Below are 26,177 nucleotides of genomic sequence, written 5' to 3' on the forward strand. Positions count from 1 at the left end.
ATTTAATTAATTAAAATGTATTTATCAATGTCCTTTGTTGCTCTGTAAAGCACTTTGCACAAGCACTGACAATTGTTTAAAGGGCTTTAGAGATGAATTTGACAGTTTTCAAAGCTATCTGCTTTTACCTTTGGAGAAAATGAGGAGTTGGAAGATCTCTCTCTGGAGCATTCTGGGGAAATGAAAACACCAGCATGGGTTCTTCATGTACACTTTAACTTTTAAATAACCACAAAATAAAGACTGTGAAATAAACTCCTAATTGTATTACTAATAAATGCCACTGGATGAATTAGAGTACCAGTAGTCATGTGTAAATACAAGTTTAGAAGACACCTACCCCCTGCACCCAGGGGTGCTGGAGGACCTGAGCAGCACTGAGACGCAGAGTGGCATCCCGGACCAGCAGCTTGGATATGAGGTCTTTGGCTCCCTCTGAGATGTGAGCCCAGTCCTTGTCTGGAAACTCATACTTGGCCCTCCTGGATGCTCTCAAACAGGTGACTCTGAGGAGAGATAATATCCCAGAAAATTGGTTAAAGCCCCAATCAGTAAGATTTTTGACATTTTTTACTGAAATATAACAGCTTTTTATTCACAGGACATGGTAGATTGACTTTTAATAGGGAGACCCTCGTCTTTATTTATCCCACACCGCCCTCCATTGGCCAGCACTGGGACTAAGCAGTTTGTCTGTCACGTCCCGTAGCAAGAAAAAAGAAAAAAGAGAAGCATGCGCTGTACAGCGGAAGCGCTGTGCTCATGAAAACGAGGAAGTAACTCGATTCGGATTTGCTACGAAAATGATGTTTCACCCGATGTCACAACATGTACATAGAGCTTTCTGGCGCTGTGTTTTGTTGACTTTGAACAGCGATATCGTTATCGATACTAATGCACGCAGAGGGCGCAGTTGGAAACTTACTGAATGGGGCTTTAATATTGTTCATATATCACAGTTTCGTAGTGTTACAGTCATCCCCCTTTCGCATGTAGATATGATCAATATTTATGTCTATTTGTTGTGGCTGTTCATCTTTTGATCTGCTCTGCTCATTTAGAAGGATATAGAGGCACCCTTTATACCTCTATATCACCTCTTTGTCCGTATGGTGCCTTTTTGTCCATACGGGGCTGCCATAGGCGTACTTAAAATGGCGTCTGCCTCGGCCCTCGAGAGGTCAGTCTGGTACGCACAACCACATCACCTGTGGACAGTTAATATTAGTGTCTGTCTCATTTTGCTTTGCTTTGTCACGTCTGTCCGGTCTCGTGTTTATGGGACGTCTTTGATCACTTGAGGACGGTCCTGGATCCCCTCACGTAGGATGCTTCTGGAGGCCACATCAGCTAAAGCCTCCAACCTACAGTATAGCAGACTCCAAACTAATTCAACCCTACTCAACGCATGCCTACATTCACCCATTCACTAGGGCTGGCACGGATCACGGATAATCCGTGACCCGTACGGATCAGCCCCCACGGTTCGGAACGCGGTTCGGAACATCAATAGTCCGCGGACCCCCCCCCCCCCCCCCCCCTTCGTTTCATTTAACGTTTAATGTTAGTGTATGAGAACGCCCAGCGCAGCCAGACACAGACAGGCATAATCATGGCAAGCACAATTGAGCTTCCTCATCCCTTGTCGCTGCTGTAAAGTATGTCTGAAGGCTGTGGCTAGTGGCTACTAAAGACAGAGTCACACAAACTTATTTCAACACCTCTGAAAAAGCACAGGAATGCGATCAGCGTGTTGCGCGCTGCACAAGATAACGAGAGCCACAACACACACACACACACACACACACACACACGCGCGCACACGTTTCACAAACACATTATCACCGGACGGTGAAATGTTGCCTTAGGACACATAACAACAAAACAACACGTGGGGCCACTGAGTAGCTTAACGTAGCATCAACGTTATATTTCCAGACTGACCTGGTCTGGTCTGTAGGTCTGTACCCGTGTCATGTGACTGGTGCAAGCAACAGCCACGAAGTTAGGCATAGCAGTGCCACCTAAAACAGGAAGTTGGGTCGTTCTGCCTTCAGAGTAAAAGCATACATTGTGTCACTTATGAGAAAAAAATATTTTTTGAGCTGTGCAGGGCAACAAATGGTTAGAGAATTATAATAGTATTAAAAAAATCTAATCGAAAATCTAATTTTGAGAGAAAAAATCTGATATATATATTTTTTTGCTGATCCGAAAAATCCGTGATCCGTGGCTCAAAATCCGTCACGCGATCCGATCCGTGGGTTTTCTGATCCGTGCCAGCCCTACCATTCACACACACATTCATACACCAGTGGCGGCAAGCTACCATGCAGGGTGCTGGCACAGCCATCGGGAGCAATTTGGGGTTCAGTGCCTTGCACAAGGACACTTCGACGTGTGGACTGGAGGAGCCGGGGATGGAACCACCAACCTTCTGATTAGTGGACGACCCGCTCTACCTCCTGAGCCACAGCTGCCTACATAATATGTTATCTAGACAGAAAGAAAAGTTTTCTGTCAATAGATGAGTTCTATTTAGAAAAGGTTCTATTTGGAAAGGAACATTTCCCCCCCACAAAGACACACTACCTTCTAACGGTGCAAACACACTGGAAATGGAAGCATGTGGATAGTTTAATTTCGGCGTCCTTGTTAACGGAGTAGACGGACCACACCGGCCGTGGCGTGGCACGGGGTGGGACCACACCGGCCGTGGCGTGGCACGGGGTGGGACCACACCGGCCGTGGCGTGGCACGGGGTGGGACCACACCGGCCGTGGCGTGGCACGGGGTGGGACCACACCGGCTGTGGCGTGGCACGGGGCGGGCGGCTCCTGCCCTGCAGCGAGCGTTTCTGCGTCTGGCCTATTTTTGACACGAGCGGTCACGTGCAGCCAGGCATGAAGTCAGTACAAGTTGTGACATTTATCATCGTTTTCAAAGACTCGACTCACGTATGCCCCTGGGTTTCTGTTGCAGTAGAGTGTGAGGGGGCTGTTACAGGAATAAGTGATTTATTTTTCATTGTAGCTATGTAGCTAGAAATATAACCATAAAGCAGTGGTTTATTTTGGCCTTGAAGGCAATAATAAGCTGAAACATAATTTAAATGTAATGTAACACCCATCTATGTTTTACTATCATTACCATCCATTTGCAGATTGTGGGTTTGAATACAACATTTCTAATTCTAACCAATAAAGACTTGTTTGGATTAACAAGAACTGTGATAGTTTAAAAAGCTGACCACCAAAGATCAAATGTATACCAACCACCTACTACTCTCCACCTCTTAAAATGTTAGACTTGGGAATGTTGTTCCTGTTTTTAATTTAAGAGCAATTCTTATGCTTAGGAATAGGGATGCACCGATCCACATTTTTCACTTCCGATCCGATTCCGATACCTGAATTTGGATATCTGCCGATACCGATATTATTCCGATACCGATATTTTTCTTGAATATACAGCATAGGCAAAGATTTGGCCAATTAAAGATTTTTTTTTAAATATAGGCCTACCTTGCAAAAAGCAGACAAAATAAAGAAAATATACAAGGCAAAGAAGGATAGTATTATACATGGGCCCGTGCTGGAATTGCAAAAAAATATATATATATATATATATATATATATATACCGTAAATTCCGGACTATAACCCGCGGCTTTTTTCCTGTTTTTTGGCCTTTTTTGGCCCCTGCGGCTTATATAACGGTGCGGCTTATCTATGGATTTTTTCCCAAAAAAAAAAAAAAATCTCTCTTTTTTAGCACTCTTTCTAACTATAAATCCACTTCTGTTTTAATTTCCTCTCTTGCCCTCTTTTAACAACATAACATAACATAACATAACACAACACAGGTAAGCAGAAAGAAAAAGACGAAAGAAAGAAAGAAGCAATCACCGCCATGAATGAGGAAATGACTCACCTGCTGGAGGCTGGAGATACACGGCTTGGGCTAAACTTTTACTCCGTGAAACACTATCGATTAAGTCCGACATCGCTCAGAGGTTTGAGCAGCTTGAAAACAAGTTTGAAAACGTGCAGAAGTCCATCCACTCACTCACTAAAGAAAATAATGCAACCGTGAACAGAGTTTCTAAAAAAAGCGCATCAGCGCACTGGAGGACAAAAACAACACAGTGAGTCCGAAAGTGGATAAAATGCAAAAACATCGAAACGCTGCACACGCAGGTTGATGACTTAATCAGCAGGAGTAAAAGAAATAACATTCGCCTGATCAATGTAAAAGAGGGAGCTGAGATTGGTGACATGGACGCTTTCGTGGCAAAATCCTGTGTTACATGGACCTGAAGGAAGGCGAGAAACACCAGAGGTGGACAGGGCACACCGGGCGCCTCGGCCACGTCCAGACCCCGGCCTGCCACCGAGGGCCATCTTCATCTGCCTACTCCGCTGGCCCGACCGTCAACTCATCCTCCAGGCTGCGGTATATATATACGGTAAGCAGAAGCACATTGTTTTGTTTTAAAGTTGAAGGCTACATGCCATTTGTTCATTGGAAATGGTTGCATACTTTAATAAAGGAGAATATGTTGAAGAAATATCAGTCTGTTTTTTTTACCGTGGTACCGAAATTGGTACAGAGTACCGTGGAAATTCACTAGTACCGGTACCGAGTCGACTACTGAATTATTGGTACCGTGACATCACTAATTCTCTACAGTATCTCTATACAGTATATTCATTCTGTGAACCAGAAGAGGTTGCACTGGAAAGGACCGGCAGAGAGAGAGGGCGTGGCCTAAAGGACCAGCAGAGAGAGAGGGAGTGGCCTACCTTTCCTGGCCACCACATCCGCATCAATGATGGGGCATCCGAGCTCCCGCAGCATTGAAGACACTGTGCTCTTCCCTGAGGCGATACCGCCGGTCAGTCCCACCAAAAACATCTGGAGGCAAAGGTCAAAGGTCAGGATGTTACCAGAATCACTATCCATATTTACGGTCGGTGGTTCAAAGCCAAAGCCACACAAAAAACTGGAAAAATATTGTCTATTTTGTTGTATTATTAAAAACATAATAGCCTCAAACTGAGAGAGAAAAAAGTCAGAGCATGGTTAACTTGAACAGATTAAAAATACCTGCATACAAGAAAAATACACATCTGCAGATTAACAGGTTGTGCATTTGATGTATATAAAAAAAATAGATCCACACATAATAGTGTCTATTAAAAGCAAATGAAAGGGGATACATTTACAAAAACAGAGTATGGGAAATAAGTAAAAAATCTGTGCAAAAGGGTCTGTTGTACTGCTGTGGTAAGGCTTTAATAACAAGAAGATATAAAACAAGAGCGGCTCAAAGCCATCTATAACTTAATTGGGGGCTAGTGGACTGGACTGGTACATTAATTTCTAGAACATCTAGTTAGGGGCCATAGTGCAGCATGCTGTGTAACGTTACATTGAAAAATATAATTCTATTCTGGAGTGGAAGAGGATTTAGGAATGCATTATAACCATCTAAAATGAGGAAAAAACAACACCAAAGCCTAACTGGGAAACATGTCGAGGAAATCTTTTAAAACTGTAAATAAAAGATTGTCAGTGGGTAAAGCTATGCTGAACAACAACCCTGTTGAGTTGATCGGAAAAACTGTATGTAAATAATGTATGTGACTAGTTACTGAATTGTTACTTTCTCATGCTACCAGGAGGCAACACGCTCTCTGCTGTAAAAGTAACGTTACTACACAGCTGATGTTGGGCTCAGCAGCCAATTTATGGTGTCAGACTTGTTTGAGAGATTTGGAAAGTTATCGTTAGGTGGAAGGTTGTTCTTGGTTCAATGGGTATCTAAACCCCCGAGGCTTAACGTTAACAGAGCCTTACTTAATTTGTAATTAAATTCAAAAGCATTGTGACACTTTACTGTTTAGAGACTAGGGTTATTTGACCCTGCTTTCCAAATAGATAATAACTAATTAGCCTTTTCGCCTTACCTTATACGTGCGGCACTCCCTAACGTTAGTTGAACTGAAATTACAATGGAAATCCGTGCACAGGAGCCAGAGTGGGGAAGACGAAGTAAACAAACAAGCTTGCTAAACAAGCTAGCGTTAGCACAAGTGTATAGGTCAATACGACCACATGTGAGCAAATTATGCCGCAGCCATTTCCACCTCGAAATAAAACAATATGCAGTCAGATGAACAGGTTTAAACGACGCGTATTTCTTAAAACTGCTATCTAGAACTTTGAACTATAACGCATAGTCGAGTCGACTGGCTAACTGCAGTGCTAACAACCTAGCGCTAGACAGGAGCTCGCATCACAAACAATCTTCTTCTTCTTCTTCTTCTTCTTCTTCTTCTATTAGCTTTCCGGCAGACTGGATGCCTTGCGGCACATTGCTGCCTCTCACAGGCAAAGAACTTTTATGCTCTTTGTCACAGGTCTTCTTCTTCTTCTTCTTCTTTCAGATTTTCAGCAGTATAGTGTCAGACTTGGCGTCTTACTGCCCTCCGCAGGTGAAAGATATCAATTATGAAAAAATAAATAGTGTCCACCACCCCCCAATGTGCTCCAGTTAATAATATATTATTGTCCATACTGTCACTCAGACCCAGTTGTCCGGGTTTCCGCAAAAGCATCCCTCAGTATTTTATCGATCTCTGCTCCAGATACATCCACCACATTTAAGAACCTCTTAGCAGCGTCAAGCACCATCTCAATCCTCTCCGTCTTCCCACTCAAATTAGCAGCACAGTTTATAACCATGGCTATGAAAGCCAGGAATTGCTTCTTTTCCATGCAAATGACATTACTCTGGTTAGTTTGTCCCTTTTCCCTCTCCGGTTGTTTTTGCTCTGATTCTTTCTTTCTCTCCTCTGACATCTTAACTGCCTCTGCATATGATATTCCATTTTCCTCTCTAATCTTGCTCACTATTCTTTGCTCAACTCTTTTAGGGCACTGTGCTGACCCCACATGATGATTTCCGCCACAATGCAAGCACTTCACCTCATCTTTTCCTTTTCCTACCATACACCTTTTTCCATCACAATACTTGTCCCCACACCTCCCACAAATCGAACGTCCGCCACATAACCGGGGTGAAATTGGTTTTATATTCGATATTCGCCTGTTTTACCTCCAGGAGGCTTTGTGTTGTCGGGGAGGACGAAGACCCCCGTCTTCTCCTCATCCTGCGGGCTGCCTCCTCCGGCCAGGGGGAGTGTGTCTACGTCCGTCTCCGTGTCGGTGGATGTGGAGGGCACCAGCGTGATGCCTTGAGGGTTCATGTCATGGAACCAGGCCATGATGTTGCCCAGCAGGTTAGCGTTGGCCGCCGCCGCCGAGGACGGGTCGCGGCTGTCGCATGCGGTCCAGTCTGTGGTGTCGCTGGAGGACGAGAAGAGGCCCGTGGATGAGTTGCTGCCGCCCGGGGCCACCGGGATGGGCACGGAGCCGCCGTAGCTCCGCCGGTGACTCTCCGAGTGCCGAGACGCCACGGAGACACTGGCCGAGTACTGGCTGTTGATGTTGCCCAGCCTGGCCAGGTTATCTCCCAGCTCCAGCAGCTCTGAGCTGCTCAGCGAAGCTCTGGGGAGGACCTCCACTCCACGCCTGGAGCGCTCCGCTCCAGCCGGGAGGGCAGCGAGGTGCCGATGGCGCCGAGCGACGCTTCGTTGGCGAGGAACTGGTGGCTGGCCCCGCCCGCCATCGCAGAGTCCTGGAGTGACAGCTGGATGGCCAGGAGAATGTTAGGGTCATCGTCATCTAAAGAACCAAGAGCCTGGAACACGACAGAAAAAACCTGTTTAGCATTTATGCAACCAGGTTTAAAACAATCAAAACATCTGGAAGACTGACCGCAAAGGCGAGACCCTTTTACTTGATTATCATAGTTGTCATCGTCGTCGTGCTTAGAATTGCACCAGTTTGACAACTATAGTGTCACTACTTTTTCAACCATTTTTTGTAAGGGAGGATGCCCATGGAAATGGCACTGAAAGAAACTAGGAAAGTACCTGTGCCCACACACCTAACACCCACATTCAGAGGAATCCTGTTAAGTGAGAAATGAAATGCAGACGTTGCATAAAATAGCCACAGCTATGGCAACGTTTCACAGATGTTGCTCTTAAAAGCGGATTATACTCCATTAGCCCTTCTCCTAATGTCTCCCGCGGGTGGGGCTTGAGCAGAGCACACACACGCAGACACACTGACAAACATACATTTGCATAATGTCCCAAGATGCATTGTGGCATTCATAAGTTGACAAGGAAGCAACCAGATGAAGCTAAATAAGTGGTAGCTGTATTTAAGAGTATTGTTAACTGGTGAGATGATGCAATGCATGTACCTGCACCTCATTAAGGCAGTGTGTTCAGTTCACTTCAGTGTGCCCCACATTTTAGTTCAGCTTGACCATGTTGCCGTTTAAACCTCCTTAGTTCGTCCTGTGTGTTCCAGTTTGTGACATTCGTTCTAGGATTGAGTCCATGCTGTAAAGTAAGTGTCTGTTGTTGTTTTTATGTTAAATCTTGCCAGTTTCACCGTGTGTCTACGTGTGCTCAGCATGAGGAGAGATATTTCCGTTGCAATTGTCACAATGCTTATCTGGTAGCTAATTGACTGGAGTATTCAGTTTATTGTGATCTGTGCTTAAGTTGAAGTGTTTATTTCTGCTGCTGTAATTGTTAAGTAGATAGCATTCCTATGTATGGGGGGAATGTGTGCTCAACTCCATTGTGTGCGGACGCCATTAGCAGTACCTTGTTTGGCCACAGGGCGTCGACATTGCCCTCCGTGATCTTATTAACCATACATAAGGTTAAATTGGTTTATTTCTGTTAAGAGTCGACTATAGTAACTTACTCGGCTGTATGCAGCTTTATGTTATGGTGAAAGGAGCATTACAATGCTTATTGTTATATTTTATGTTTACTGTAAATGGGTCTTGGTTTAATTTCGTAATATGGGGAAATATATAGCTTTAATTTCACTGTATTTTATATTCTGTAGCCCTGAAGATCTAAGTGCCTAATTGTGGTTTATTTGTGTTATTTCAGACTAATGATAATACTACATGTCACAACAATAAATACTGGATCGCAGTACTGTTCAACCAAGAAGTTATGTCTCCTCATCGTCATTCTGTGTCCTGACCGACACCCCATCCTGTTCACTGCTAAAACCTGAAAGAGCTAGCCCTACCTAATTAGCTCAGTAACAGTAGATAATAATGATATTTATTTTTACCACACCGTGCAATTGTGGAATATTTCAATGTTGGCCAAAATAAAAAAATACAATTTGACTATATGAATTAACACCTTGGTCCCTATCGTTGCATCGGCGCTGTTTCTAGGCCGAACGCCTGGCGCAGCTCAAATCAGTGGGCGTGGACAAGCGCACTTGATATCGTCGTGCTGGCGCTAGACGCAGCCTCAACCATTACAACCACGCCTTTTAAGCGTAAAATTATGCACCGTCATGCTCATTGGATAACTGCAATAAACGAATTGCACGCTTGCCTTTTTAGCTCCAATTCCAGTGATCCCGCAAAACCAGACGAAAGCCAAACGCTCTGCCCCCCCCCCCTCCCTTCATCCAGTCTGTCTGTCTGCATTATAGGCTATTATTCCATATTATTATGCTTCTCAAACCAATCTAACTGCAGTTTCAATACTGCAAGCATGTAAATACGCTACACTATAGCAAGATCAAAGTGAAAATAATGTTCTAAAGGCATCAGCTACAAAAATATAGCCTATCCCTATATGATGAGATTAATTTTATATTGGTGAAAGTTTGTTCAGAACGATATCGTTTTCTCTCCCCTGCTGCAGGTAGAATGATGCACATAAATATACCCTACATTATGTAAAGTCATTGCATAAATGTGTTTTTATTGTAAAACTAAATGTGAAGTTGGGCCAAGTTATTGGAGCGGACATCACAGTATAGCACATGCGCGTTCTGAAGCGCGTTCCGCTGACACTTATCTAAATGACGTTAAATCGACAAAGGATATATATAGGCCCAGGAGGACATATATGTTTCACTTAGGGTGGTGTTTTAATTTCGATGATTTATTTGGTCCAATATTGAAATGTTCTACAATTGCAGGCTGTGTTACCATTACACATTATTTTAGATCGACCTTTTATATCTATTTCGCCTCATTTGGTTGCTATTTAGTAGCGAAATGTAGTACCCAATTGCATGCTGGGGCATTCACAGGCAGTCAGAGAGAGACAGTCGTATTGTGCCTGTCAGACTGCCTGCAGCCTCAAAGCGGTACGGACGGAGTTGTTTTACCCAGGCTGGAAGCGTTGTCACACAGGCTTGTGACAGTAACTCAACGCGGAAGGATTTATTTCACAATAAACTGGTAAACGCACACCAATGCCTGCTCCTGTCAGTAGGAGAGAGGGAGAGAGTGACACAGAAAAGGGTGACAGAGGAGAGAGGGGAGGGACTGGCCCACTGAATAGGCCTGCTTTTCAAAGGCGCAAGGCGCTAAATTAACGGCAGGTCGGAAGATAGGAGTACGCCGGTATTTAGCGCCGACACGCCCACTTTGGCCCATTCTGGGACTGCGCCACGCCCATTCGGCCTAAAGCGCATTTGGCAGCCTAAAGCCATATTGATATCGTCCCAAAACAGGCGCAAGGCACGTTTTTTTGCGTTTAAGGCCCGTTTTAGCGCCGAAGGCCTGTGGGAGAATAGGGCCCCTTAAGTCTAAAGCACATTTTTAGAAGGGGGGTATATATATATCTCACAACTAGAACGAGTTGTAAGCATGACTGGGAACTTTGGAGACCATGTTGTGGCAAGCTTGTGCATAATATTTTAGATCCCTTCGCGTGCAGCAGGCAGATTGGCTCGGGCCTGCGCTGCGCTGGCCAAAAATGTTCTAAGTTTCCTTTTTGTAAAACAAACCAAGGTGAGAAAGCACTGGCGGGCGAGCGTTTAATACATTTTTCAAAGGAAATCATTTAAAATATTGTTATGGTGCAGCATCTCTTATCATCAGTAAATTAAAAACCATTCTTCAACAAACATCGAGTTCATGAAAGGTTAAACACTGGTGGTGAGATGTGGTGAAAAATGCAGTGAAATATCTAAGGTGCTCTCGCTAGGGTCATCAGGGTCAGGAGTGTTGCTACGCAGACTCGACATGTCACCTCGCCTCCTTTGCCTGTGTCTCCGCCTGTACTGGAACTCTGCATACTCCTTTAAGCAACAACAAAACACCAAATTAAAAACAGAATTCACCAAAAACACTGATAATGGCAACTTCATAATCCTTCAATGTTGTTTTCATTGCAACAGATGGTCTTATGTCCCTTTTATTCACATTGCATAGACTTTTTTTTTCTCAGGTTCAAATCTGAGTCTTGCCAAAAATGCATCAATGTGACTTGTGCTAGCTAGCTAGAATTACGGTATATATACATATATACCATATATATATATATATCGTAATTCTTCCAATAAGCGCCTGTATTCTAATTGCCGCCAGTCTTCCATTTCCCGCCGGGGGTCCAAGTTGATTTAGCATAATACGCAGACTTGAATATGTGCGCACACACACACACACACACACAGAATTCTAATCCAACCTATGTGTTCCACTTCCGCATAACGTAATTTTGTAATCATCTTTCGTCTACGTAATAATTTTTAGACTTTCCAAAAAGAACCCTTTCAAGCAAAAAAACAAACTGTTTTAAAGTTTCAATATTTTTTCAGATGACAACGTAACATTCCAAATATGTGACCAGTTTATCAGAATAACGGCTATTTGGAAATATTTAACGAGCAGCGAGGACAGAGCGCTGGCTGTGTGACCAGTCGGACTAGCTAGTATCTGTCAACCTACTGTAAGCTACAGTAGAAAACACTGTCCACCCAAAGTACTCCGATTCATAATTACTTTCCATATCACTTAGATGCAGACGCCTGAGTTTGCACAAATGCATCTCTCAGTATTTTATCTATCTCTGCTCCAGATACATCAACCACATCCAGAAATCTCTTTGCAGCGTCAACCACCATTTCAGTCCTCTCCGTCTTCCCAGTCATACTAGCAGCACAGTTTAACACCATGGCAATGAATGCCAGGAATCGTTTCTTGTCCATACAGATAACATTACTGTGACTTGCTGGTGGTGGACGGGTTAGAGGGAGGACAGCAGGTGTTCACTCTCCCCTCCCTCCTCTGCCATCTATCTCCCCGCCTCCTTCCTCTCACCCTGTTCTCAATCTACCATCTCTGCAGGGATTGAGCCTGCAGAGGAGAGGTCCTCCGCCTTAACCCCTATGGCCTGTGTAACTTACAATGGATCTCTAGGCAGTTTTGTTATGGCTTTCCCCAACAAATGACGCGAAAAGGGTTTATTGTCCTTAACATGTTCACTGCCGTGGACGAGATATCTCGTCAAGCAGAAACCAACGGTTGACTGCCAATGACGAGATATCTCGTCCAAATTTTTTTTTTTTTTTTTTTGACGGTGGGACGTCGATCAACCCCTTTTACATCTCCTATTAAAATATGGGAGGTATTGAATGTGTATAATCTATTTTACCGACCCACTAAGTGGCGACAGTGCTCTCCAGACGAGAGAAAGCCAAGCAAAAACAACCGCGTGAGGAAGCCATTCTCATGAAAATGGATTGGCGAAAACGCTTTCGCTTTCGCTTTCGCGCAGGGAGCTGGCGGTGGGGGATTGCAAATTTGCATAATAGATTATGGGTGCAACACACTTTGAAACACGCAGCATAAATAAGACCAGAATCGCAAAAGCTTCATCAAAGCTCTCAACCGAAACCCCAAGAAACGAGCGAGCCCATCCAGACTCGCCCAAAGAGCGGCCGCCAGCAGACAGGCAGCAGCAGCAGCAGCAGCAGAAACTCGCTTGTGACACGCCCGCTGCAGAGCCAGGGAGGCAGGAGGAGAACACACACACGGAGGGAGGAGTTTGAAGGAGAGGGGGGTTTCCTGCTGTTATGGAGGAAATTACTGTTCAAAACTATTGTTTAGATGTCTGACGTCTTACTGATGCCAAAAATGAATGGTTAAAGTGACTGTTCTATCGAATTTCACAAAAAGCCATTTATCTCAGCTTAAATTTTCAGACGCTGAAACCATGCTGTATTCAAGTGCTAATGCCTACATAACTACTAACTCTACAAACTAACTCTTTTAGACAGAGAAAGCACACATTCTATTAGTTCTTTTGAGATATTTTGTGTTCACAAAATCTTAGCAGAAAATAATCCTCGGCTGTTGAAAGATGAGCCAGAATCCTCAAAAAAAAAACTTGGGGAGTCACGTGACCCGAACAAGGATGGCGGCGTAGAGTGAAGGCTCCTCACAACTTCGCACCTAAACTACCCCAAACCTCTATAAACCTGGCCCGTAATAGGGACATGTCTTTGCCAAAACCCGCGGATGTCAAAGAGTGTGACATTTTTACACGAGCTCGCGGAAGAAGACAACAAGACAGGAAATCAACCGTGACCAGCGAGGCTAACGAAGATAGCAACATGGCGGAAATAGCTGAAGTGCTGAACGAGCTAAAAGCACTCCGCTCAGAGGTCGGCTCAAAGCTGGATGGAATCGACAAGCGTTTGAGTGAAATGGCGAACTCTGTTACAACGCTAGAAAACAGCCTGGTTGATATTAAACGAGAAGTAGTAACCAACGAAAAACGTATCGGGCAAGCTGAGACCCGCATATCAACAACAGAGGACGGGCTAGCCAGCGCTGCTACAGCATTAGCCTCGGCTATGAAGCGTATCACATACCTGGAGGCCAAGACGGACGACTTGGAGAACAGAGGGAGGAGAAAGAATATCCGGGTGTTTGGCCTCAAAGAAGGCGCCGAAGGCAGTCGTCCCCTTCTGGACTTTGTGCATGATATGCTACCCCAATGGCTGAACCTGGGCCCAGACAAGTCCTTCACACTGGAAAGAGTCCACCGCACGCTGGCACCAGCAAATCCCAATTTCAGCAGAGCCGTCCTCATACGTTTCCTCAACTTCCAAGAGAAAGAGCTGGTGATGCGCTCAACGAGACAACGGGACATAAAACACAACGGATCCAGGCTCTCATTTGCACAGGACCTGTCTGCAGAAACCATGCGCCAGAGACGGGAGTTCAACGCCGTCAAGAAGCTGTTTATCGATAAGGGGACCTTCCGTGGATTCCACCCCAACCCGTGCAAGCTGAGGGTCCTACACAACGGGAAGATACAGCTGTTCTCCTCACCAAGAGAGGCGGAGGACTTTCACCGTGGTATTGACAAATAAGACACACGACGAGTGGTCAGGTTTGAACTGTTTGTTTAGTAAGATGAAGGGGTGAGTTCCATTCAAACTCTTTCTATAACATAAGCTCAGTACAATTTTTTGTTTTGTTTTTCTTCTTTCTCTTAGACGAATATTTGCTTTCTGTTATAGATTCAGGTGTAAGTTATATTACATAAGCTTAGAGTATTCTCTCTTGTGGGTATTTTAAGTTAGGAGGACTGAGAAGTTTGGTGTTTATGTGTACACATGTATGTGTGTGTGTGTGTGTGGGTGTGTGTGTGTGTGTGTGGGTGTGTGTGTGCGTGTGTGTGTATGTGTATGTATGTATATGTGTACATATATATTTTTCTTTTCTTTTTTTTTCCTCTCCCCTCTATCTCCAAAACCTATGGGAGGAGGGGTGAGTTTGAACACTCTATAAACAGTTGGGTTATTACCAACCCATTTATTTTAGATGTGAAGCTTCTGTATATTTACAGTTTCAGAGGGGTTTTTCTTTTTGATCTATATGCTTTGATGCATCTGATACACTTAATGTGTAAACACAAGCTTAGAGCTATTTTCTCTGACATATACATGAGGGGGCAGCTCTGTCCGCTATATTATGGTAACCAGATGTTTCGTGAGGGGGGAAGGGGCTTATACCCTATTATCATAAGCTAGGAGCAATTTGTGTTCTCTGTTCCCCTCCGTGAGTGTCCTTTATCGGAGCAGGGGTGAGTTTGCTTTCATAAGCATTAAACACAAACAAAAGAGGGGGGAGGGGGGGAGGAGGGAAGAGGTGAGGAAGGAAGGGAAAAAAAAAAAAAAAAAAAAAAATTTTAAGGAGAGCTTGCCTTTGTTTTGTTTTTGTTTTTGTTTTCATCATCTGCTCATGTATAAGTGCAAGCTCAACGCAACCCTCTCTCCTTTACTAATATAATTAGATAGAGTTCAAAGATAGGCATTGTGCGTTGTTGATGGGTATTCACCGTCTGCCAGACAAGTTGAGGGTTTTACTTGTTGCTATGGGGTTGTCTAGTCATTTGGGGGCTAGGCTGTGGGTTTCTTGGGTGGGGGGGTGGGGGTCGAGGGGGCTCTTTTATTTTGCACCTTTTTCTTTGTTTGTTATGTCTGTTTTTATTTTTCATTTTTCTTTTCTTGTTTCACAATGGTCAAGCATCACTAAGTTAACATTCAATTTGCAATATGGCTAATACACTTAATGTGATAACATTTAATGTCAGAGGACTAGGTCACCCAATTAAACGTAAGAGAGTTCTTACATTTTTGAAAAAGGAGAAAGTATCTATTGCCTTTTTACAGGAAACACACATGTCCAATGAGGAACACAAAAAACTTAAGAGAGATTGGGTAGGGCAACTTTATTTTTCAAGTTTTACAAGCAATAAAAGGGGGACGGCAATACTTATCCATAAAAATCTCCCTTTTATACTTAAAGAACAATATAATGACAGTGAGGGCCGGTATGTATTGGTACGGGGGCTGCTTTTTGGTCAGGAGCTTGTACTGCTTAACATCTATGCTCCAAATGAGGACTGTCCAAAATTCATGACAGATATGATCACCCTATTTAGTCAATATAAGGCAGACTTGGGGTTGGTGGCTGGAGACTTTAATTGCTGTATGAACAACAGCTTGGATAAATCATCATCTTTAGCCTCTAATCCAAATGCATCAAAAGCACTACGGATTGCATCTAACGAGGCAGGCCTTATTGATGTCTGGAGAGAATTCAATCCAACAGTGAAAGATTACACTTTTTACTCAGCTAGGCATAAAACATACTCCAGACTAGATTTTTTCCTTTTACCTCAGAATCACCTTTCTTCTGTAGTCTCTTGCAGCATAGGGCCCATTCTCATATCGGACCACTCACCAGTATACCTTCAACTATTTCTTCCCCAACAGACACATCACATCAAATACTGGAGATTTAATTCTTCGCTTATTACAAATACTGAGGCATGCAACAACATTAGAAAATGGCTGGAACAATATAGACAGGACAATGCAGCTTCCCCTGTTACTCCTGCAGTAATATGGGACGCAGCTAAGGCAGTGATCAGGGGGCAGCTGATCTCATATACATCAGCAAAGAAAAAGGCAGCTACCAACCAGGCTGAACAACTTAAAAAGGATCTTGTCGATTTGGAACAAACCCACAAGCAATCACCCACAGATGAAAACCTGAAGAAACTGAATATGGTTAGAGCCAATCTCAATCTTATCCAAACGGAACATATCAAAAAACTTTTATTCTTCACTAGACAGCATTATCACGAATATGGGAACAAACCCAGCAGGCTTTTAGCCTATCAGCTTAAAAAAGAACAGGCTGACCGTACAATAAAATGCATACGCAACACAACAGGCCAACTGAAATATGATATACAATCGCTAAAGACATCATTCTTTGACTTCTATGGGCAGCTGTATACGTCAGACAGCCCTTCTGAATCAGATATTCGCACATTCTTAGATAAGGTATCTTTACCTTCGATTTCTGAAGATGAAAAGGAATGGTTGAACTCTCCATTTACGTCGGAGGAAGTGCTGGAAGCTATTATGGCACTGTCTTCAGGAAAAACTCCAGGCTTGGACGGATATCCGGCAGAATTTTATAAGACGTTTTGGCCTCAAATACAGCCCCTCTTTATGCCCATGCTTACAGATTTTTTCGAGAACGGAATCCTGCCTGACTCAATGAAAACAGCTATAATATCATTGATACACAAGAAGGATAAGGACGCCGCTGAATGTAGTTCATACCGACCTATTTCCTTACTACCAGTAGACCTCAAGATAATATCTAAACTGATTGCCCATAGACTAGAAGATATATTACCTAACCTTATTAACCCGGACCAAACTGGCTTTGTAAAAGCACGATATGCCTCAGACAATATTCGGAGGTTATTGAATGTGATTGACCACTCTGCCCTGCACAAGCAGCCAGCACTTTTGATATCTCTGGATGCAGAAAAAGCGTTTGACAGGGTTGAGTGGTCATATTTATTTTCTGTTTTGGAGAAATTTAATTTTGGTGACAGATGTATCGGGTGGATAAAGGCAATGTATAGCAATCCGCAAGCTCAGATATGTGTTAATGGTGCTCTCACTGAAAGGTTTGGCTTATATAGGGGCTGTCGGCAGGGATGTCCTTTGTCCCCCTTTCTGTTTGATTTGGCGATTGAACCTCTTGCTGAGGCTATACGGATAAGTAAAGAAATCTCGGGAATAAATGCTGGGAAGATGGATAATAGAATCTCGTTATATGCGGACGACATAATCCTATACCTGACCAGTCCAGAGAAATCAATCCCAGCAGTGCTAGACCTTATAAATACATTTGGAAAGATATCAGGCTACAAAATTAATTTAACTAAATCTAACGCTTGCCTATTAAACTCGTCCATTACTAGCGAACTAAAGAGTATCTCTCCTTTCACCTGGGCGCAGAGCGGATTTAAATATCTGGGAGTGGTCGTATCCCCAAAGCTTAAAGACTTGTTCCATATGAACTATACCCCATTACTTAAAAAGATCAAGGAAGAATTAGAACATTGGAACCTGCTTCCCATCTCATTTCTTGGACGAATTAATGTAATTAAAATGAACGTACTGCCGCGATTTAGCTATTTATTTCAATCATTGCCCTGTTACTTAAATAAAGCATTTTTTAACTCTATAAACAAACTGATAAGATCCTTTATTTGGAAGAACTCTTCACCCAGAATAGCTCTTAAAACTCTGACAAAGTCTAAGGAAAAAGGGGGACTGGGACTCCCAGATTTCCAGTTGTATTATTGGGCCGCCCAAACAAAGAATCTGATTAGTTGGATACATGAACGAAAGGCAGCCCATTGGAAGGAGATTGAGGAAGAACTTGTCCACCCCATCTCCTTGCCCTCTCTACCATTTATTAATAACACAAGTGCACTACACTCAGTATTGAGAACCTATGTAACTAACAATAATCTACAAGCCTGGCAAGATATAAAAAAGTTTTGTGGGGCCCATACCAGAATCTCTATGCTAGCTCCTCTATCCTCGAATCCAGATTTGACACCCTCAATTGGAAAGTCCTTGTTTATAAAGTGGAAAGAACACGGTATACATACGTTTTATGATCTGTTCAATGAAGGTTCTCTGAAATCCTTTTTGGATCTGAGATCGGAATTTGACATTCCAAAACAGGACTTTTATAAATACCTACAAATCCGCCATCTTATTACTGACCTTCAAAAGAAGGGACGACTGCAAACGAGGCTGTCAGATATGGAGGAGATTCTGGAGGGCGCGGTAGTGCTTAAAGGAAAAATCTCTTTAATATATAGAGCTCTGTTAGATCATCATAGTTCATCATTGACTTCACTCAAGAAGGTATGGCAAAGAGATCTAGACTGTGAACTCAGTGACGAACAGTGGGATAGTGTGTGTCAGAATGTATTTACTTCTCTGTCCTGTAATAAGATAATCGAACAGAATTACAAATTTATGCACAGAATGTATCTTACTCCGGTCCGTTTAAGTAAGATGTATCCTAACTCTTCTCCCAAATGTAATCGTTGTGGGACATGTACAGGGTCAATTATCCATGTCTTTTGGGAATGTAGAAAACTGAAACATTTCTGGAAAGCAGTACATGATCTGACTGTTAAAGTCCTGGAAATCCCGTTAGAGAGTACACCTATAAGATATCTTTTTGGTGTGGATCTGGACAGGACACTAGACCCCATGTCTGTCAAACGGACTAGCATAATATCATATATAGCTAAGAAATGCATCTTGCTTAACTGGAACCATCAAAAACCTCCAACATTTAATTTGTTTAAAGAAGCTTTGAATGAAACATTGAGACTGGAACAATGTACCTATGCCTTGAAGAATAAGGGAGACGTCTTTTTGAGAACGTGGGAACCTCTAATGGACCTCTGAATATACTTTAATAATCTTGTTTTGACCATTGCCTATTGTTGTATACACTATGTGTGAATTTGTCTGACCGTTGTTATTATTTGCTTGTATTTGCCCCTCTCGGATTTTGTTGTTTTTGTTTGTGTTGTCTTTGTATTGTATTGCAAAAAAGATGAAAATACATAAATAAATAATTGAAAAAAAAAAAAAAAAAAAAACTTGGCAGAAGCTACCTACAGTAAAAAAATAACGGCTGGCAGTGAATTTGTTAATAAATTAAACAGATCACTATTCAAAACTTCCCCACTTGTCCCCTTCAACACAACTATTATTACATTGACTTTCCCATACGTCAAACTTAATCATTTATAATGACTCCAAGTAGTTTAACACGTTCAGTGCCAGCGACGCCATATGGCGTCATTAGAAATTTACCGTACAGTGCCAGCGACGCCAAATGGCGTCATAACTCCAAATTGTTTTTTTGACGGGGGGGTGTCGATCTAAGCTTCTTACGTCGCCTCTAACAATATTGTAGCTATTGGAGGTCGATAACCTATTTTACAAACCCATTAGGTGGCGACAGCACTCTCCTGATCAGAGAAAAAGGAGCCAAACACACAGAAATAGTCACTGGGCAAAATGAGGAAATCGCATCGCATCCGTCCGTATGCATCGACGTGCCTCCATAAACGAGCACAACGCCAGCTGTGCCCCCAGCAGCAGCATCCGCTGTCACAACTGAGCACTTCCATGTACGCTGCAACAGCACATTCACATAATCAGCATTATTATTCCGAACTGGAAGCATGCCAGCCCGTGACAAACACACGCGGAACCAAAAAGCTGAATGTCGCGCACCATTCACTGTGTGTGCGCAGCAAACTCAGCAGAGACTGAGAGCCACCAGACACATAAGACACACCCAGGAGGCGTGTGCAGTTGAGGGGGGGGGGGGGGGGGGGGAGCACGGAGAGCAGCAGAGCAGCATACACTTCACCCAGACAGACCCAGACATCAGAAAATTCGCTTCAGAGTCAGAGATGTGCTTGAAATGTTTAATTTCACAAAAGGCTCATTATCTCAGCTCGTAGAAAAAAAGGTATGTTTTTCGTTCAACCAAGCTATCTTCTCCGGCTCATAACTAAAGAACGGAAAATGGGATCAATAAACTTTTTTTTGCAGGTGATAGAAGAGAGTCTCATCGTTATTTGTGCGTGTTCAGTGTTTACATAGTAATTATTAAAAAAATTATATGACTGTTTTAAAATGCATTGCGGCCTATGTGGCACAGCAAGCAACCTTTTGCCCAAGGGCCGTGGCACTGAAAGTGTTAACCCCTCAAAAAGTGGTTTTACAGATTTTCACAATTGTTTAAACACATTAGACAAAATGTGCACAACCTGAAACTGAACATGCAAAGGCATAATTCTACTGATAAAGCATTCATAGTGTTTTCCATTCTGCACACCAGTGTTCAATGGGTGCTTAGAAATGTCTACTCATATGATGTGTTTGTCATTTGAAAAGAAAATACCATTTAGTGAACAGTTAACACGGTTTTGAGGGCAAAGTGTGCTTTTGCAAGAGAAGTGTAGGATTTTGCATTTTGTGTGTGAGTTTTGAGATTTGTGTTTCGGGTTTTGAGAAAGTGAGGTAGTCTATCAGGAAATGTGTTTAAGCAATTGTGAAAAACTGTAATCAATTAACACCCCCCCCCTCCCCACTCAACCACACTTGGCATGTTCCACTGCTCCCCGTCTACAAGTGAGGTTGGACCATGGGTTGGACCCATCTGCCTCCGTTTCGCCTCCTCAGTCCAGACCAGGAAACTGAGAACTGAGAAGAGGTGAGAAAACACACGTTTTGCACAATGTTTCCCAATAAAGTCATGAGCTAATAAAATGTCTCTGTGTTGTTATTTAAATAGTTGATGATAATGAGTTGATAGTTGATGATAATGTATGAATGCTACTCTTGAAGATGACAATTTTGACATTTTATCATTGTGTACGCTATTTGCATGGCGGTCAGGACTATCACTGGAACATGTCAAATCTGGCTTGATGAAGCACTAAGGGGGAGTAAAAGGATCAAAGGATTTGATTGACATACAGCCACTGGACAGCAGGCTTTGAAGTTTGCTATTTCAGCTATGAATTGCAGTACCTCTATAAATAGCAGAGCATGTGATGGCATTCTACCAGCGGCTCAAAGTGGTGGAAGCGGAGTCGTCTTACCAGGATGAAAACAGCCAGGATGACGATGACCGCGGTGGTGATGGTGGCCAGAGGGAGGCGCACACACGGGCGCTTCACCACCTTGATTACTGCAGACACAGCTGGCAGCTCGACAGCTTCTCTGGAAACAGCCGCTGTGATCGGGAAGGAAGGGAGAGGAAAGATGAGGGATGGATTCAAACAGGTACGAGGAGCGGAGCGCGTGACGTTTATAGACCGAATCACCGTTCAATCAATCGTTGTGCCAACGACAGTCACTTCCAGTTAGACAACTGCCGATTGATTTGAATTGCTTGAATTGAAATCGGCAAAGCTGTTTATTGTTTATCTCCGTTGTCATTTTCAGCCGTAACTGTAACCTTTAAAGATATATACCATAGTTGAACAGGGTGGTCCGACCTATCCAAACCGACGTTATAAAGTGTTGTTATTAATGAGATATAAAAGCATCCCACGTGCATTTGAGCCTTAATAATTTGTTAATAGTTTGTTCCTTGCCCCCCGTTTGGGCCGCTCCATTAAATTGTATGTATATGATGCATTAAACAAACTTGTGGTTCAGTCTATACAGTCATCCGTCTCGCACGAGTAGCCCAGCTTCCTCAGCACCACTGACGTCTCCTCGGCCACCTGGGAGGGAGGGGGGCAGACAGGAACACCTGGGAGGGAGGGAGGGGGGCAGACAGGAACACCTGGGAGGGAGGGGGGCAAACAGGAACACCTGGGAGGGAGGGGGCAGACAGGAACACACAGACGGCAACGCTAGTCAAAACATCAACACATTGAAGCTTCTGTGGCCCCACCTGGGGTGGAAGGACTAGGGCTGGATATCGACCAAAATAACCCAGTAGTACTAGTACCAAATATGATCTAAACATCTCCAGTCATATGATACCTGCATTCCATAATTTTTTTGTAAACTGATCTAGAAAAAAATCGTATTTGTATGGTTTTGCTCACAGCCAATTACAGCGAGCGTTCAATTTAATGCGGCGTGTGATTGGCCCTCTACCGCAGCAGCTGCCACAACCCATACAGTCTTGTGGTGGTGAAATTGAGTGTGGTGTATGTGATGGAGTTAAGGTTAAGTTTATTGCATATGGACATCACAGAGCATTGGAGATGCAACATACATGTATGCACATGTAACACCTACTACGATAATTGAGAAACAATACTATCACTTATAGAAATAGAATGGACCAGAAGGTTCTGGGTTCGGCTACTGGAGCACAGTGAATGTTTAAATGAGACTCAGAGATCAAGAATTAAATGTGTAATATGCCGGCTTCTTTAGTATTGGAAGAATAAAGAATGAACAATGGTTGGTACCAAAAACAACAATAAGACAATGACAAAAATATCACAGCGTGTTGATATCAGAATAGTGATCACTTTTGAGTTGAATCTTTTTCCCAGTTATTCAATCTCGGGTGCACCCTTTAACCCGAATTATCAGTTTCAACCTTTAAATTCAGTTCAATTCAATTCAATTCAGATCAATCAAATCAATACATTTCAAAACTAGAACGACCGCAACGCGGACTTATGCCTCCGCCATTAGTTCATTCTTGAGTCCAAGTGGATGTTGGAGCCAAATAGGAAGAAATTGCATCAAGGCGTTTCTGTGCAGAATTGGATATTTGAGCCAAATGTGAAGAAATTTAGTCAATGTGTTACTGAGATATGGCGTTACCGAGCTTGAAAATGGCATTTGTTAGGTCACTGTGACCTTGACCTTTGACCTTTGATAACCAAAATGGAATCAGTTCATCCTTGAGCCTAAGTGAATGTTTAAGGCGAATCTGATGAAATTCCGTCCAGGCGTTCCTCAGATATCGCATTAACAAGCTTGAAAATGGCGTTTGAGAGGTCAGTGACCTTGACCTTTGACCTTTGACCACCAAAATCTAAACAGATCATCCTTGAGCCTAAGTGAATGTTTAAGGTGAATCTGATGAAATTCCGTCCAGGCATTCCTCAGATATCGCGTTAACAAGCTTGAAAATGGCGTTCGAGAGGTCACAGTGACCTTGACCTTTGACCTTTGACCACCAAAATCAAATCAGATCATCCTTGAGCCTAAGTGAATGTTTAAGGCGAATCTGATGAAATCCCGTCCAGGCGTTCCTCAGATATCGCGTTAACAAGCTTGAAAATGGCGTTCGAGAGGTCACAGTGACCTTGACCTTTGACCTTTGACCACCAAAATCTAATCAGATCATCCTTGAGCCTAAGTGAATGTTTAAGGCGAATCTGATGAAATTCCGTCCAGGCGTTCCTCAGATATCGCGTTAACAAGCTTGAAAATGGCGTTCGAGAGGTCACAGTGACCTTGACCTTTGACCACCAAAATCTAATCAGATCATCCTTGAGCCTAAGTGAATGTTTAAGGTGAATCTGATGAAATTCCGTCCAGGCGTTCCTCAGATATCGCGTTAACAAGCTTGAAAATGGCGTTCGAGAGGTCACAGTGACCTTGACCTTTGACCTTTGACCACCAAAATCTAATCAGATCATCCTTGAGCCTAAGTGAATGTTTAAGGCGAATCTGATGAAATTCCGTCCAGGCGTTCCTCAGATATCGCGTTAACAAGCTTGAAAATGGCGTTCGAGAGGTCATAGTGACCTTGACCTTTGACCTTTGACCACCAAAATCTAATCAGATCATCCTTGAGCCTAAGTGAATGTTTAAGGCGAATCTGATGAAATTCCGTCAAGGCGTTCCTCAGATATGGCGTTAACAAACATCCGTACGGACGGACGGACGGACATCCGTACGGACGGACAACCCGGATCCATAATGCCTTCGGCCTGGCTTCGCCGGCGGAGGCATAACTAATAAAATAAATACCAAAACGACCCCTCTTCTGCAGTAGTGTATACTGCCACTCCACTAACTAATTCACAGTTCCAGGGAAGGGAAGAGGTAAGCCCGTACGATCCAGTCCAAAACGAAAAGAAAACGCGTCGAGAGGTAAGTGTGAGTTCAAAGTCCAGGGGAAAGGGGTGTGTGTGTATCCGGGGGAGATGATTGTGAAAGGGGGAAATGTGAATGAGTAGCCTGAGTGTGGGGTGTTTGCAGCAATCGGCCTCCCACACCGCAGAGTGCAGCAGGACCTGTTCAGTGATCACGACACGGGATGGGGGGTATCCTGGGATAATGGTCCTCGCTCTAGATCCAGGTGGGAAGGCTCGCCATCAAGGTCACGAAGAGATCGATTTAAGAAGAACAAACAAAAAAACCTGACCTGTCAGGGTCAGAGAGGTATCATGAGTATCAATGTACTGTATCTACTGTCTGTTCTACAGCATCATATCTACTCTCTGTTCTATAATACATGTAGTTTTCATCATGTAATTTGCATTACCATGAAGCGTAAAATAAAAGGAAACAATTATGCAATACTGTGTCTGGTTCACATTTGTTGTACATCACATCATATTGCATTTGTAATAAACATTACATCTCTAAACAAGTTATCTGTACCTAAGGTGCAGTAACAGTGTTTTACATAAAGTGCAAAATAAATTGAAATATATCATTGTAAAATAATTCACTCCTCTTTGTAACAAAATAGCTATACAAACAACCAATCATTCAACAAGTGCACACACTTTAAGGCAATAAAGTAGAAAATAAATGACAATCATTTTTGTAAAAGTGCATGTTCTCACCGATTCCGTGAGCAGGCTGGACGCAAAACAGTGTTTGGGGCGCCCAGTAAGGCCACAGGGTTTATACATATATATATATATAAGACCAACGGAATTTCAATGTGTTGTTACTGTGCAAACTGCAGCAGTTAAAACAGCATTTACTCTTAAATTAACTGAAATGAAATAAAATAGTTTGGGATTGAGTGAGTTACCTTGCGTTTAGAACGGGTTGTGACGGAATGTGCTGGAAACGTTCCGACGTGCTCAAAGCTATCTCACGCCGCTAATTCACATGGACAGCCAATGTACTGTAGCTTCCACAGCTAATTCACAAACAGCTAGCAGCCAGGCCCGTAGCTACCATTGAGGACACTGAGGTCATGACCTCGGTATTTAAAAAAAAAAATATATATATATATATATATATTTTTTTTTTTAGAAAAATAGCCCCGGCCCCCAGATCTATTCATCTGTCATTGATATTTTAATGTGACAGTTGATCAGAAATGCAACAATTTGCTTCCTCTCTGTATGCTATAGATGGTAAATCATCTCTTAGTCCTCTGTGACAGTATTTTCCTGTGTGTACCCTCTAACACATACCCGCCACACAGGGGGGCTGTATGTTGCCCATGTGTGCTTTATAGTAACGTTCAGTCAGAACTCATTTATAATTAAGCCCATAGTTAATGAACTAATCATGTACAAAACACACACACAGTCACATATTTTATATACTGTATATGTTGTAAGCCTAATTTTTGCCATCACAGCTGCTTTTTACATGTATGGGATAATACAGGCTAATATACAAAGTGTCCCAAGCTCTGAGTCATTATAAACTCAATTAGCTACAGAAGCTAATGTTCACATTCAGTCCTTGTATATTTCTCTCATGTGTTCATCATTCCTTTCCTCCTCTGTGTGTGTGTGATTGAGAAATGAGATGCAGGTGGTGTTCATCCTAATTGGCCTGGTCAGGTGTCAGATTGCTGCTGGCTGATTGGCTGGTGGAGAGCATTTAAGCCAGCTGATGCCATCCTGTCGTCCCTTGCTC

At 43.1% G+C, this 26,177-nt stretch overlaps 2 protein-coding genes across 8 annotated transcripts in view; both read right to left on the minus strand.

The window, feature by feature from the left end:
• The window catches only part of LOC310800917 (uncharacterized protein), a 36,187-nt gene extending 28,927 nt beyond the window's left edge, over positions 1-7,260 (minus strand). The window contains exons 1-3 of one of the 2 annotated variants that reach the window (XM_083664797.1): positions 7,123-7,260; positions 341-506; positions 129-172 (exon numbers count right to left, since the gene is read on the minus strand). The gene's annotated coding sequence lies outside the window, so the exon portion shown is untranslated. Of the gene's footprint in view, positions 1-128; positions 173-340; positions 507-1,944; positions 1,963-7,122 lie in introns of those variants that run through there. The other variant, XM_083664798.1, reaches the window with a different exon arrangement.
• Positions 7,261-7,604: 344 nt separating this feature from the next.
• The window catches only part of LOC310800918 (PDZ domain-containing protein 2-like), a 59,676-nt gene continuing 41,103 nt past the window's right edge, over positions 7,605-26,177 (minus strand). The window contains exons 4-8 of one of the 6 annotated variants that reach the window (XM_083664801.1): positions 22,012-22,181; positions 21,461-21,594; positions 20,953-21,059; positions 11,171-11,219; positions 7,606-7,767 (exon numbers count right to left, since the gene is read on the minus strand). In XM_083664801.1, coding sequence (XP_083520927.1) covers positions 22,019-22,181 — 163 coding nt within the window. In that variant the 3' untranslated portion in view covers positions 7,606-7,767; positions 11,171-11,219; positions 20,953-21,059; positions 21,461-21,594; positions 22,012-22,018. Of the gene's footprint in view, positions 7,768-11,170; positions 11,220-20,952; positions 21,060-21,460; positions 21,595-22,011; positions 22,182-24,379; positions 24,712-26,177 lie in introns of those variants that run through there. The other 5 variants (XM_083664803.1, XM_083664800.1, XM_083664802.1 and 2 more) reach the window with 5 other exon arrangements.

The sequence above is a fragment of the Poromitra crassiceps genome, assembly GCF_964638095.1.
Source record: "Poromitra crassiceps genome assembly, contig: HAP1_SCAFFOLD_132, whole genome shotgun sequence".
Taxonomy (NCBI): Eukaryota; Metazoa; Chordata; class Actinopteri; order Beryciformes; family Melamphaidae; genus Poromitra; species Poromitra crassiceps.